This window comes from Trichomonas vaginalis, chromosome III (genome assembly GCF_026262505.1).
Source record: "Trichomonas vaginalis G3 chromosome III, whole genome shotgun sequence".
Classification (NCBI taxonomy): domain Eukaryota; phylum Parabasalia; order Trichomonadida; family Trichomonadidae; genus Trichomonas; species Trichomonas vaginalis.
The window spans coordinates 11,054,862-11,069,360 of NC_067205.1; the positions used below are offsets into that span (position 1 = coordinate 11,054,862).

At 29.7% G+C, this 14,499-nt stretch overlaps 6 protein-coding genes across 6 annotated transcripts, besides 1 other annotated feature; 4 read left to right on the top strand and 2 right to left on the bottom strand.

The window, feature by feature from the left end:
* Positions 1–356: 356 nt before the first annotated feature.
* On the bottom strand, positions 357–689 carry TVAGG3_0680500 (RNA polymerase II transcription regulator recruiting protein; the record flags this gene model as incomplete). Its single annotated transcript, XM_001329822.1, has 1 exon — positions 357–689. The coding sequence occupies one exon, from the start codon at positions 687–689 to the stop codon at positions 357–359; it is 333 nt and encodes a 110-aa protein (XP_001329857.1).
* Positions 690–866: 177 nt separating this feature from the next.
* TVAGG3_0680510 (RNA polymerase II transcription regulator recruiting protein) lies at positions 867–1,250 on the bottom strand (the record flags this gene model as incomplete). The annotated part of the gene is made up of 1 exon (XM_001329821.1): positions 867–1,250. The coding sequence occupies one exon, from the start codon at positions 1,248–1,250 to the stop codon at positions 867–869; it is 384 nt and encodes a 127-aa protein (XP_001329856.1).
* Positions 1,251–1,827: 577 nt separating this feature from the next.
* Positions 1,828–3,024, top strand: TVAGG3_0680520 (uncharacterized protein; the record flags this gene model as incomplete). The annotated part of the gene is made up of 1 exon (XM_001329820.2): positions 1,897–2,124. One exon carries the CDS (start codon positions 1,897–1,899, stop codon positions 2,122–2,124), a length of 228 nt encoding a protein of 75 aa, XP_001329855.1.
* Positions 3,025–3,692: 668 nt separating this feature from the next.
* Positions 3,693–4,732: a mobile genetic element.
* Positions 4,733–5,201: 469 nt separating this feature from the next.
* Positions 5,202–10,479, top strand: TVAGG3_0680540 (putative b-glycosidase, glycoside hydrolase family 8 protein family; the record flags this gene model as incomplete). The annotated part of the gene is made up of 1 exon (XM_001329819.2): positions 5,202–10,448. One exon carries the CDS (start codon positions 5,202–5,204, stop codon positions 10,446–10,448), a length of 5,247 nt encoding a protein of 1,748 aa, XP_001329854.1.
* A 598-nt stretch (positions 10,480–11,077) lies between these two features.
* On the top strand, positions 11,078–12,427 carry TVAGG3_0680550 (uncharacterized protein; the record flags this gene model as incomplete). The annotated part of the gene is made up of 1 exon (XM_001329818.1): positions 11,111–12,190. The coding sequence occupies one exon, from the start codon at positions 11,111–11,113 to the stop codon at positions 12,188–12,190; it is 1,080 nt and encodes a 359-aa protein (XP_001329853.1).
* A 58-nt stretch (positions 12,428–12,485) lies between these two features.
* On the top strand, positions 12,486–14,010 carry TVAGG3_0680560 (uncharacterized protein; the record flags this gene model as incomplete). Its single annotated transcript, XM_001329817.1, has 1 exon — positions 12,807–13,964. One exon carries the CDS (start codon positions 12,807–12,809, stop codon positions 13,962–13,964), a length of 1,158 nt encoding a protein of 385 aa, XP_001329852.1.
* Between the last annotated feature and the right edge of the window lie 489 nt (positions 14,011–14,499).

Below are 14,499 nucleotides of genomic sequence, written 5' to 3' on the forward strand. Positions count from 1 at the left end.
TTAAAGGTTTTATTCATTTTTAGTATATGAGCTTGTAAACACTGTAGAATCACTTGCATTGATATATTCGATACCTGAATTGAATATCGACTTTTTATCAAGTACTTTTAGAATCAGTTTACTCCATTCCAAAGAACCATACTCACCATTATTATTGGCTCATACTACTTTCGTAAAAACGGAAGTCCTTCGATATTTTATTTACGTAGATGATTTTTCGCAGAAATTCCATTTGAAATCATATTCATCTGTTCATAGAACTCTTTTTGTAGACTGTACTTTTCATTATTTTCAAAGAGAAAAAATTAATATTTTTCAAAAGATACTAAAGATGAAAGAAAATATTTACATAGAAATCAGTAACCAAACTGGTTGAGAAATGCATCAATATTATGTGCTGTATCCAGCATTTTCTGAGTTAGATAAATAGGAGGTTCCAATGGAGATAAAATTGTGAGGGGCTGAGTAGGAGGTAGTGCTCGCTTGATGACACCTTCAACAAGTGGAGGGCTTTCAATTGTAGTTTCATTATTATTACTTGATTTTAATGAAACAGCTTGTTTGTCATCGCGGACTTTAGTAGATTTTGCAGTATTATGCTGCGACTTTGTATGTTTTGATGGCTTGCGAAGCAATTTTTTCAATTGCTGATAATGATATCGACATTGCACATCAGATCTATTACCCATATAATTAGCAATCTTTGCCCATGCTGTTTCTCCGTATTCTTCTACAAAATCGAGTAATTTTTTATCTTCATCTGGTGACCAGCGTTTCTTTGAAATACGCGGGTCTAAACCTCTAAACCATCTCTGAGAGCATTGAGCGCGGGTTCTAGTTTCACCAACAATTTCTGCAACTAAAGACTAATTATCAGTACCATTTCGAAGTATTCCTGCAAGTAATCTTTTATCTTCTTCTGAATTCCAAGGTCTGGCCCGCTTTCGTCCGCTTTGAGAAACAGTGTTTGACGTATCTGAGGATGAATCAGAGGATGAAGTTTCAATCTCTGTTCGACTAGTAACATCTGTGTCTATAACAGTCTTAAGCATATCAAGAGGTGAAGTTGAACCGAGCTTTTCTGTGAAAATTGATAAACATTCATTGTATGATTTAGCATCTTTGATAAATAGAAGCAACGTGTTTTTGAGTTCTTCAAAAACAGCATCACTTATATCTGGGTTTAGATCCTGTAATTGAGAAGCGAAATATTCCAGAATGCATTGTTGACCGAGAAATGAGCGAGTCATTTTTGAAAATTTTTATTATAGAAATTTGCATAAAAAAAGGGAAAAAATTTTAAACTGATGTAAAGTTTTGGCTACACAAAATAATATTATGAAATGATCCATTGTATGTAGCCTACAATATCTTATTGATCAAATTGGCCAGAACAAACTAATCTTGCGACTCAAGATTAATTACACAAGAATGAATACCAGATCGTATTATATATCACTAATTCTGGTATACAATTTGATGAACATCTCTGACATTAAAAAGGAAGGTTTATTCAAGAGTATATTACACAATTTTAAGTCAAGGAATGGAAATAGAGTTCTTTATTGTGTCGTGCTGTAAATAACAGCGACTTATTTCCTTGAAGAACTTGTTTGGATAAATATTGGCTACGATTTCAAATCTTCATAAGATATCCGGAATTCGAAATCATCCTCTCAATCTGCAGCACAAGTTTAGGTTATAAATTAATTACATATAGCCGCCTTATTTCATTAGATTTGTACCAAAGCAAGAGAAAAATTATTCAAATCAAATGCATAGATGTTTACTATTGATATACTTAAGGAATTGATTACTAAAATGATTATTTTATTGAGAAACCTTGACCCTGCCAATTTGCCAATCTGCCAGTGGCAATTTGCCAAAATCATTTAGATGTTCATCCTCTTCTTTATTTGTGCTCTCTTCTACTCATTCAGACCACGTATCACCAAAGTAAGAAATGGAATGTTCGACGACAACCAGCTTTCTTGTGTTAAGAATTGTATGGAAGGCACCCGAGGCAGAATGACCGTAGAAAAAAGATTTAGATGTGGCCAATATTGCAAAACTAGATTAGGATTACCTAGTGAATCAGAGAATGATGATACAAACGCGATTTAGAATTTTTTTAAAATTTGTTTTACGCTATTAAATATTTCTTACTATTCTCTCAATAAAACATTTTTCTTTATTTCAATTCCTTAATAACTCTAATTAAAATGTTAAATATGAATATATTAATACTAATTTTAGGGTTATTTTAATAAATTGCAGTGGTTTTGAAAAGAAAAGTAGAATATTTTTGAAAGATATCTTTAATTCTTTTTGTTGACAATTGAATAGTACTAATTTCAGAGAAAGGATTTAAATAACACATGTAAATATGGTAATTATCCAGAAGATATGATTGATAAACATATTGCTTGAACAACAGTACTTCAATTTAACAACAAGATCATATCAAATCTTCTTTTTGACAAACTTAACAAAAAATGTTTCTCTCTCTTTTATCATTTTCTACGTGCCTTGAGAAAAATTCTTGACCACTAGATTTTGCGTTTTTGACTATGGCATCAAGTGTGTATCAACTTCTTGTTTCTATTTTTAATGTAAAACGTGGAAATCTTGAAAGAGACTATTCAACAAATGATCTCAATTCTAGTGTGGATCAGATAGCTTATGATTTCGATCTCAAAAGAGATAGAGTCGCTAACTAATTTAGACTTTCGAAATATCCATCCCTATCAAGGCAAGTTTTCTTTAGGATTGATTTTGGAATAAAGTGGATTGCAAGAGGTGTAGCTCTTTCAGCTACTGTTGTTAAAATTACAAAGGCAAATGGTGCTTATACAGTTAATTGTCGTCAAGTAGATGCAAATGGATTGCTTCAACAAGCTAAGTTTGCTAAACCAGGAGATCTGGTTCCAAATTCAGAACCGATAATTATTTTCCAAGATGATCAGCCACTTACTGGGGAACAAATTACCCAGGTTTATAATATGCTTTATAAGCATATAGAAGGCACGCTCAATGCTTACAAGGTAATGTAAATATAAGATTGATTTTAAAATGTCTTTAATTAACTTTTTTCCCATTTCAATGTAAATAAAAGTGATTTATCTGAATCTATTTACTTGGTCAATTGCTGTGGGATTAATCATGCTTAGTTTTACTGAAATTTTAATTTAATTTTTTGGGATTGAATCCTTGATGTTGAGAATTGTAATTTAAACTAGGATTGAAGAAACCATTATCAAGGATATGGAGTATTTCGATAATTTTGATTTTTTGTTGTTACAAAATGGCTAAAAAGATGTAAACATCGCAATTTCAATTATGTATTAGCATTCGATTAACACCAGTAGAAATGCATGAAATTCATCAGATCTCAAATTTGAAGAAACCTGACATTTTTGAATTAAAATGCGTAGATTATCATAGATGGTATATTAACCATTTTATTTAAAACAGTAATCAATTGGTTAATTTAGTTATATGTTAAAAGCAAATCTTAATCATATATATATATATATATTAATGGAGATTATGAAAATAACGTGCTAATTTTAAAAGTGAAATTTAAATTAAATACGTTATTTTATAATTTTGAGAACATTTTTGGAATATGTATATATTATGATTTATTAATAATATTTTTACTATAAATTATAAAAAATTGAAAACATTAAGGGTGCACACGAGAGGATCATGTAAACTTCAGAATTTAGAACCTTATTTTTAGGCATTATCTTGGCTACCTATTTAGGCTCGAAAAGCAAAAAATATCAAAAAATACAACTTGAGTCCATTATGACCCTTTCATGGAGGTAGTTTTTATCCGCTAGTATTTTCCCTTTGAATCTCTTTACAATTCGAAATCAAATTCAAACCTCAGTAGAAGAAAGGAAGAATCGACTTACTACGGTTGTAATACGAATAAATACATATATTTAATTATTTTTATTTACATAATAATTGTTTGAAGCTCATATTCCATCAAATTTTTAAATAAAAACATTAAAATGTTGAAAATGTTCATATATTTTAATAGGGTTTTGGCACTTTATTGAGGAATTACTACATACATAGTCGAACTGAACTTGGTATTTTGAAATTTAAATTATTTATCAAAATTAAAATTTAACTTGAAATTTATAATTATTTAGTCATATTTTGCATAATTCTAAGTAGATTTTGTAAAAAATCAAGAAAGAAAAATTTTAACGTGCTTTATTTTTTCTTTTTTATAATAATACATATTATTATATAATTAACATATTCATAATGTTTCACCCTTTCAAAAATATAATCCTCCTCCTCTCAAATAAACGTACATACGGGTGGCCTCTTTTTTCAAAAAATTAAAATTTGAAATTTTGGGCTCAAATATTAGAGATTTTTTCAACCTTCAACGATATATGTTGTCTATATCAGACCTCCTTTCTTTTTGATACTTAACATTGTTCCTAAATCTTAGCCGTTAAGGCTGTTCTGAAAATATTTTTTTTCGAAAAAATTCGAAAAAAATTCTTAAAATTCAAAAATCCCTTAATTCCTGAGGATTTTGGAAAAAAGTTTTTACATGAACATGTGTATATTATATGAAGTATATTGATAAGGTAAAAATCAAATTTTATTGCATATTCATCGAGAAAATAAACTAACAAATCCCTCAAAATTGAGAGGGTAATCCTCCTCCTCTCAAATAAACGTACATACGGGTGCACCCTTAATCTGCGTTTATTTCAAAAGTACAATTTTGAATATTGATTCCAATTTCTATAAATCCTAATATACAATACTCAAATAACATTTTTCTAAAAATAAAATTTTGAATTTTTCAATATCGGAAAATCATTTCTAGTAGCACACACAATTATATACACCATTCTTTTTCCCAACTTTTTCTTCTTTCAAATATTTCGATCAAATTTTCAATAAAGTTTTACAAAAATAAATAAGCAATTGAATTAAAATAGCGATCAATTTTCCTAAAATTAATATCTAAACCATAAACAATTATCCATCTTTCTATTTTTTCCCCTTTATCGCACTTCCTCAAATTTTAGACCATTGTGAAAATTGTGAATAAATTTGTAACTTCTTATAAAAAGTATTTATTGATGTTGATCAAATTCACACCACAAACAATTCTTAAAAACTTCCTTTGTAAATTTATCAAATTTATAAATTTTAAAATGATCCTTTCTTTTCTTCCATTAATTCCAATATTTTCTTTACAAGTCCAGTTCAACAACTATGCGTACTGTCCAAATCGTCCATCCATGAATGATGGAATGTGTTCAATAGAATATATTGAAAATGTTTATCATTCTCCAACAGCTTATTTTTCGATTAATGGAAGTGCAGATATTCAATCGTCTTCAACTATTTTATATAATGGTATAATTGTTTTTTCAAGCCCAAAACTTGAACCTGGCAGGAAATACCAGCTTACAGTCAAACTTTTTGTTGACGGTGCTGAAGTCTATACAAATCCTAATCTTACGTTATTAGTTTTAACTGATATGGTCGCCTCTAATTTAACAGTTTCAAATCCAATCATCGCCACGGATGGAAGTTTATATACTACACATCTCGTATATACTCAGATTATGTATTTTGATTTTGATTTTACATTTTACGTGCTTTTTGATCCAGACTTTGTTGAAATGTCAATCAAAGATTACGACGAAGAGATGAATCCTATCAGCTATTATACTTACGATGACCCTGAATTCATAAATCGGTTAAAATATCATGGATATACGGCTTTTAAACTTAATTTTTACTCTAATGGAAATAACATTTATACCTTTGAATTACGGACATATATGTTTAACAGACTAAGTCCTGGCGTACATAAAATTTCACTGTGGTCTACTGACCGGTATTCGTTTTCAAATATGTTAAATGCAACGATTGAAATACGTCAAACGCCATTCATTTTAATCCTCAACTATCCAAAACTAGTCAAGGTTGGAGATCCGATCTCTTTATACTGTAGATCCCGCAACTTTGAATATGATTTGGAATATTACATTTACGTCAACGACTTACGAATCCCGAAGGTATTCACAAAACCTTCTTCAAATAGAAAACTCCTTGACGATATTACGGATTCACATTTCAATATAACTTTCCCTGCTCCATCAACCCCAGGAAATCATACTTTTATTATCAAGCAATCATATAAAGATGCTATCAACAGTACTGTTAGAACCAGTTCTCAGGCTACAATTGCTGTTCGATCGCCCCCAGTCGTAGATTCTGTTTCAACTCCAACAAACGTCGAATCTCAAGCGACCTCCATGAGACTATCTGTTTCTTATACAGATCTAGATGCTATCGATCAACTTTCGCTCCTCTACAAGTTCGATTCATCATCAGATTATTTTATGTACGGAGAAAACTTAACGATCACGTCGCAAACAGGTGTACTCGAAGTAGATATCGACTTGCCAACAGATAGAACACTTGGATCCCATAAAATATTTGTAAAATTAATAGATTCATACAATTACGAATCAAACACAGACAAATACTTTGAATTCTTCATCAGATCCAAACCTGTTGTCACATTCATCTCATTAGACAAAGAATTCTATGTTCCAGGCGATAATTTCATATCTCAAATTAAAATTGAAGACATTGACAGTGAAGATGTCGAAAGAATCGAATACAAATATGATTCTGAGTATGTATTTTTAGTAGATAATGTCATTCCAAGCGAAAACATTGTCTTACCATCAATTCCCATTTCAAACACTATAAATACAAGTTCAGTTACTTGTTTTATTCGTGTTACAGACAAATATGGCTTTTCTAATGAAATACAAATAGATTTAACAATTCATTTCAAGCCAAAATTGTCTATTGAACAAATTCCTGAAAAAGTTGTTCCAGGAAAGAAATTTTCAGTAGTTTTTTCAGTTGATGATTTTGATACAGATGATGTTTTTAAGATTTATTATAAATCATCAACTGATTATAATTTAGTTACTGAATACACTGATCAATCAACTATTTTAGTATCTGTTCCTGAAGACTCAAAACCCGGTGATTTAACTGTTTATTTCTATTGTGTTGATAAATACAATTTATCATCAGAAGAAATAAATAAAACACTTATTGTTAAAGGAAAACCATCAGTTTCTATTACAGGACCTGAAACCAAAAACGTAATTCCAGGAAACACAATAACTTTAAAAATAACTGTTACTGATCCTGATGAAGATAAAGTCAAAGTTTTCGTTAATGGAACAGACACAAAAATATTTAATGAAAATGAATTTGATGTTATAATAACAATACCTGAAATTCATGGTATTTATAATATATCATCAAATGCAATTGATGAAGATGGATTAGTTTCAGATACTTCTATTTATAGTTTTGATGTAAGAGATCCTCCAAAAATTGTTTCATGCAAATTAGATAAAAAAGCTTATGTAGTTGGAGATGAATTCGTTCCTTCATGTACATTTAATGATTTAGATACTGATGATTACTTAAGAGTTTATGATAATACAACAGGTGATTTCGAGCCAATATTTGTTTATGTATCAATGATGCAACAAACTATTGAACAACAAATTAAAACTTACAAAATACCAGAAGATTTCGAAGGAGATGAATTCGCAGTTTATATTAAATGTACTGATAAATATGATTTCGAATCAAACACCATGAAAATATCAGTATATTTAAAAAATCATCCACAAATAAATAATGTCAGAATTAATAAGGAATCTTATATAAGAGGAGATCATATAATTATTGATGGTGAAGCATCAGATGAAGATGAAAATGATGTAATAACTGTTAATTTATCAGTCAACAATGATGTTTATTCTCAAATTATTTTGGCGAATTCATCAGAAAAAACATTCCATTTCGATGTTTTAGTTAAAGATGAATATGAAATCGGATTTATTGATATCAGTTTGAATTCTATTGATTTATATGGTTTGAAATCAATTCCTGAGATTAACTTGTCAAAACCATTGTATTTCGTACCAATTATTAAATCATTGGAAACAGTTGATCAAATTTATGTTTCTCCTTCTAAAACAATCAAAATCAAAGTTAGTATTGAAGATTTAGATATAAATGATTCAATTACTGTTTGTTATAAAAGAGAAATAGATCCAGAATTCAATGATTTAGCTGTTATAAAAACAAGAGAAGAAATATTTGATATAATGATTCCAGAAGGAACAAGTTCAGGACCATATAACATTGAATTTAAACTATTTGATTCTCATGATTTGATGTCAAATACAAAGAATATAATTGTTCAAGTACGAATTCCTCCAAAGATTACAAATGTTTCTTCATCAAAACTAATTTATACAAAAGGAGAAACAATTGTTGTTAATGGAAACATCGAAGATCCAGATCAAAATGATGAATTCAACATAACAATTAAAATAGGAGAACTAAATAACACAAAAACAATTCAATCTATTGGTCAAAACACACCTTTTAGTATTAGTTTAGATGATGTTCCTTTAGGTGATTATAAAGCAGAAATATTCGTTACTGATCAATCAATGTTTACATCAGAACCAGCACCAGTTGATGTCAAAGTCAGAGATGCTCCAAAATTAACAAACATTACTCCAAAGTTTGAATATTTCGCTAAAGGAGATAAAATCATTGTTTCAGGAAAGATCGAAGATGAAGATCAAAATGATGAATTCAACGTTACAATGAGAATATTGAATTATAATAATACAATAACTGTTAAATCACAAGGAGAAATAACATCATTTAATATCAGTTTATTAAATGTTCCTCTTGGAGATTATACAGCTGAAATATTTGCAATTGACAAATCAATGTTTTCATCAAGCAAAGAATTAGTTCCAATTAAAGTTAGATTCCATCCTATTCTTAAGAACCTGACAACACCAAAACCATTCTTTGCTAAAGGAGAATCATTTGTCATCAACGGTATCATTCAAGATGAAGATTTAGATGATGAATTCACTGTTACAATTCGATCACAATCATTTGAGAAAGTTCAAAAAATTAATTCTAATGGATTAATTACTTCATTCTCTTTCGAAATAGATCAATGCCCTGTTGGTGATTCTTCAACAACAGTTTATGTTGCTGATAAATACGGTTTCTTAACAAAATATCCATTAACTGTCAAAGTAAGAATTGCTCCTGTTATTGCTGATCTTTCTTTCGAAGAAAAACGTTACAAGAAAGGTGAACAATTGACACTTCACTTCACTTTCTCTGATGAAGACATAAATGACTTAGTAACATTTAGTGGTGACATTGGATCATCACCATTCAATGATGAGACTCATTATGATACATCAACAACACAAAAAGAAGGAACAATTACATTTACTATTCCTGAAGATTGTGAACAAGGATTAGTTGATATAAATCTTAAGGCAACAGATTCAAATTTATTAGTTTCAAACATTTTAACGAAGAAGATTTATATATTATCTAGTCCAACAGTTAAATATTTAGGAAAGAACCTTCCAAAGAATGCAAAACCACTTGACAATGTAACAGTTTTCTTCAGTGTTTCTAATCCTGATTCCGATGAAACTGTCAAAGTTTACATCCAAGTAAACAACAGTGAACAAATATTATTAGGATCAATTAATTCTCCTGTTGAAAACTATATGTTTAACTATACAATATTTATACCTTTGGATCATCCAAATTATACAATTCCTTATAATTTCACTGCGATTGATTCAACAGATTTGATTGGCAGAAATCAAACAGAAATCATTGTCGCAAGTCATCCACCAATTGTTAGATATATTGAAGAGTTTATGCCTTATATGTTAAACTCATCAGTTCCAGTACGATTCGCTTTAATGGATGAAGATAATGATGATACTTTATCAGTTAATTTCCACTTGTTTAGAAAGAATTATTCATTACTTTATAATTTGTTAGAAAACCAAATTTGCAACAGTTTGACAAACCATACTGTTCATATACAGTTACCTGCTGATATAGAAGATAATGAATATACAGTTGTTATTACAGCAACAGATAGAGCTGGTCTACAATCATCAGATGTTACAAAATTACTTGTAAACACTAAAGCTCAGTTTGGACAAGAAGGTCAAGTGTATAAATTCGAATTCGAAATAGTAGTTGACACCAGATGGTACTATGTTGTATTAGTAGCCAGCGCTGTTATATTATTGTTAGTCGTCATTTTAGTTACAATTATTAGATGTATTCCTCCCAAAAGAGACGACTACTTAGAATTCGAAGACGAGGAATACGAAGAAGAAGATATATTAGAAAAAGAACAGGCCCCTATAAAAAAAGAGTTCAACTCTGATGACATAATGCTTTCAGCTGGAGAACAACTTGATGAATCTGATACAGCTGAAACTGTCTCAAAATCAAGTTCCGACATTATGCATCAGAATATCCCTACTTTTGTTTGAATAAATTGTTAGTACTCATGTATATATTGTTAAATTAATCAAAATTATTTTTTTTTTACAATTGAGATTTGGAATGAAATTAATCAAAATAATTTATATTCATTATGCTTATTTTTATTTTGGTGTCAGTAAGTACAAAGAAATCTGTGAACAATAGACGATACAACAACAGCTCGTAAAAACAGGATTTTTCCAACAGCATACATATGTGCATAAGAAACATATCTTAATTCCAAGATTTCATGTTCTGAATCCAATGTCAGACACGTTCCTATTGATCGAACTGTTATTTTCATCGATAACATAGAAGCTTTAATATAATGTAAACATTTATGTGTGAACAATGTTTTTCACAGTATTTTTGCCCTAACTCTATATTTAATACCCTTCATATTCCATTGATCTTCGAAAATAGCGATTTATAGCATAAATTTCTTTGGAAATGAATATAACCACAAAATATAATCCTTTGGATATGCTAGATCATCTAAATGACTGAAAATTTTACGAAATGTAATCACCAAGGGTTCTTTACATCATTCAGTTTTCAGAGGGATGATTGTATTGTAGCATTATATTCAATATTTACCAACTCAAATCTCATGAAATAAGATTGTGCTCAGTCCTTACAGTTTTTTATATAAAAAAATAAATTCAAATAAATGAATCTTACAGAAACATCCAAAACTCTTTTAGAAATGTTGGATAAAGTGGATGATTCAGACAACCACATAACAAATGATAAGATTTCTGTCAGTTCCAGGAATTCAAACACAGAATTCACATTCGATAAATCGTATTCACCTGTGAAACTGAAAAAGAAGTCAGAGAAAGTTAAAAATTTCCTGAAAAAACAAAATGTTCCGAGAGAAATAAGCAAAGAAATCATACAGAATCAAGAAAACTTCGAAAAATGGAGTTACTCAATTATTAATCCTCAAAATCAAAAGAAACCCTTAACTCCAACTCCACAAGTACAACATGAATACTCAAGTATTAAATCTTCTTCATCATTTTCTTCTTTTAAGAATGAAGATGGAAAAATCCTTGCAACAGATGATTTATCACCAGAGCAAAAACGAATTCAAGAACTTGAGTTCAGACTCTCAACAATGGAAAAACGCTTACAAGATGAAACTCAAATCAGACAAATTCTTTCAGATTCATTACAAAAATTACTTACTTGCATTAAGGATAAAAGCATCTTAATCAAGTCATCTACCATCAATAATGTTGATACAATGTTTTCCAGGCTTAATCTCCCAAGTCCAAGACCAGCAACAGCGAGATTATTGAATCAGGAAATAGATTCATTAATTTCGGATCTGAAAACAGAAACTAAGATACCAAGCCCATCTTTGTCACGTTACTCTCCAACTTTCGAAACTAATAATACTGCAAACGTTGAAATTTTATCAAAAGGCTGTTTTGATCTGGCCAATTCTTTAGCAAAAGGATTCTACTCAGGTAAACTTAGTGATTTCGCAGAATTATCCAAGAATCCTGTTGAATTTGCAAGACAAATAGGACAGATAAAGCAAGCACATGACGTTGGACTTGCGGATATTAAACTGAAGTGCGAGTTGTATAAAAAGATGTGTGATCAAATCGAAGAATTAGATAATAAGAAGATTATTTCAGAAAAAACTGCGGAATTGGTTCAAAGCTTGGCAAAGAAGATGAATGATATATCCATACAGTTTAGAGAAGAATATGAAGATTTAGTTGATAATTTACATTGATAATTTTTTTATTTTTTATCAAATCATATTTGATTATTATATTCTTTTGTTTTTATATTAATTTTGACAATAAACACGCTCAACATGTATTATTATCAATTTTGAAAAATTTCCAATATATTTAAATAGTTATAGAAAAGAGGTTATGAATTTACAGCTTATATCCTTAATAATTTCATTTCATCCAATTTACAATCCTTCATATCGAACAAAATCTAAATATTTTCAATATTTTCCAAAACAAGCTATGAACTCAACGAAAATCCAAATGTCTTAACATAGAGTTCGTATTCATATACTATATTCAGCGTCCAGTATAGTTGATATTATTTTTGTCTCCATTTCTGATGTAATGAAAAAATTTTATAGCTAAAAATCCAAATATTTTAAATCAAGACCATCGCGTATATCAAGTTCTCGTTTTTATAACGAAAAATACAAAGTTTTAAAAGATTTCATTTCAATTGTGAACGTATCGGAGCTCATCTGATCTATTTTTGAAACCCAAATCGTATTATATATAAGTTCCTCCTCTGAAAAGTCAATATCTGATCCTTACATCGAATTGTAACGGTTTTACTGCGCCATAAAATTTTTTCAATATTTTTTTTGTAGAATGGAAAATCAAGCAAATACTCAATCTTCTCAAGTTTCGCAAGTGTTTCAGACACAGAGAGAAGTATATAACATACGTGTACCTCAAAATCCATATACTCCTCGTCCTCCAATTTCGTACCGAAAACAAGAGCCAATTGTAAATTCAAATACAGATACAAGAATTGAATCAGCTCATGCACCACGAAGAATCAACTATGCTACAATTCTTCAGCAAAGAAAACGAAATCCAGCAAATGATATCTTAATTCACGAAAAATCAAATGATATTCAACGAATAACGACACAAGTTTTAATGGGTGATCAAATAGATGAAATGGATCCACAATTATTAGGACTTGTTGCTCTTAACTTACAAAACAGACGTAAACATCTTGAAACAAAAGGACAATTTAAAGATTCTATTCATGTCCAACAATGCATTGACAAGGTTCGCGAGGCCCAGTTAGAGGCAAATAAACTTGCTGCTCAAAGATACGCTTTAATTGATATAGATTTACGTAAATCATTCACAGATACAGATTCAACGATCAACGAACATGTTTACGAAGCAGATCTTGCTAAACTTGACGTACGATACAAAAAGTTAGAAGAAGAATTGAAAAATCGTCAATTAAAAGAACTCGAAGAACATGATTTAGAATGGAACAGTGAAGCTAAAACACGTCAGTATTCTCATCTTTCATCGAATTTACAAAACCTTCGAGATATGCACACGAAACTTGTAAAGGCCAAGCGTTATGAAGAAGCCAACATTGTTGAGAACGAAGCAAATATCAAGGAAGATGCAGAGATGCGCGCAAATATGGCAAAACGTGATTCTGATTACCAGAGATCTTATGATCAATTATTAGAGAAACATAGAAAAGAAATTGAGCAACTTAAAGAAGCTAAACAGTCAAAGGTTAATTTGCTTACAAGAAAATCCGAAATTAATGATCAAATTATCGAAAATCGCAGAAGAATGTTAAGATTTAACGAAGATATCGCAATGGATAAAGAGAAACTTTGGAAATTAAGACACAGAACAGATCGATACAACATACCAGTCGCAGATTTGCAAGGAGCTTCTTCTGAACACAAAGGAATCACTCAAGTGCCAAAATGCAAAATGCTCAAGCTTCCACCTCTTGTTACGAAGTCAATGACCGGATATTAATTGTTATTTTTATTGTTATAATGTTAAAATGTTATTTTATTTCGATTAATTCTATTTGATACTATTTTATATGAAGTATGTATGAAAAGAATACCAAACTATATATTACCTTAAACAATTGGAGAGATTTAAAAAATTATATTGACAAATTATTCTAAAATTATTATATCGAACTACATAATGAATAGATTTCACAAATCTAAGAACACGCCTTGAATCTAATTATGGAAAATAACAATTATGAGCTCAATTGAATATAGTTTACCAGAATAATGGTAATAAAGCTTGGAAATATTTCTTACTCTTCATGCACATATACTAACAATATTATCTTTTAGCTAATAATGAATGGTTTCGATCTCTTTTTGCGAAATGGAAAAGCTCTATAATAATATGTAAGTTTCCCAATATAAACATTAATGAATAACATTTTTATAACGTTCTTATTATTTTCAGCCTATAATACATTAATGAAAGAAATTTCGAAATATTAACAGTAAAATTAAGCGTAATGACTGCAATTTTATTGATGAAT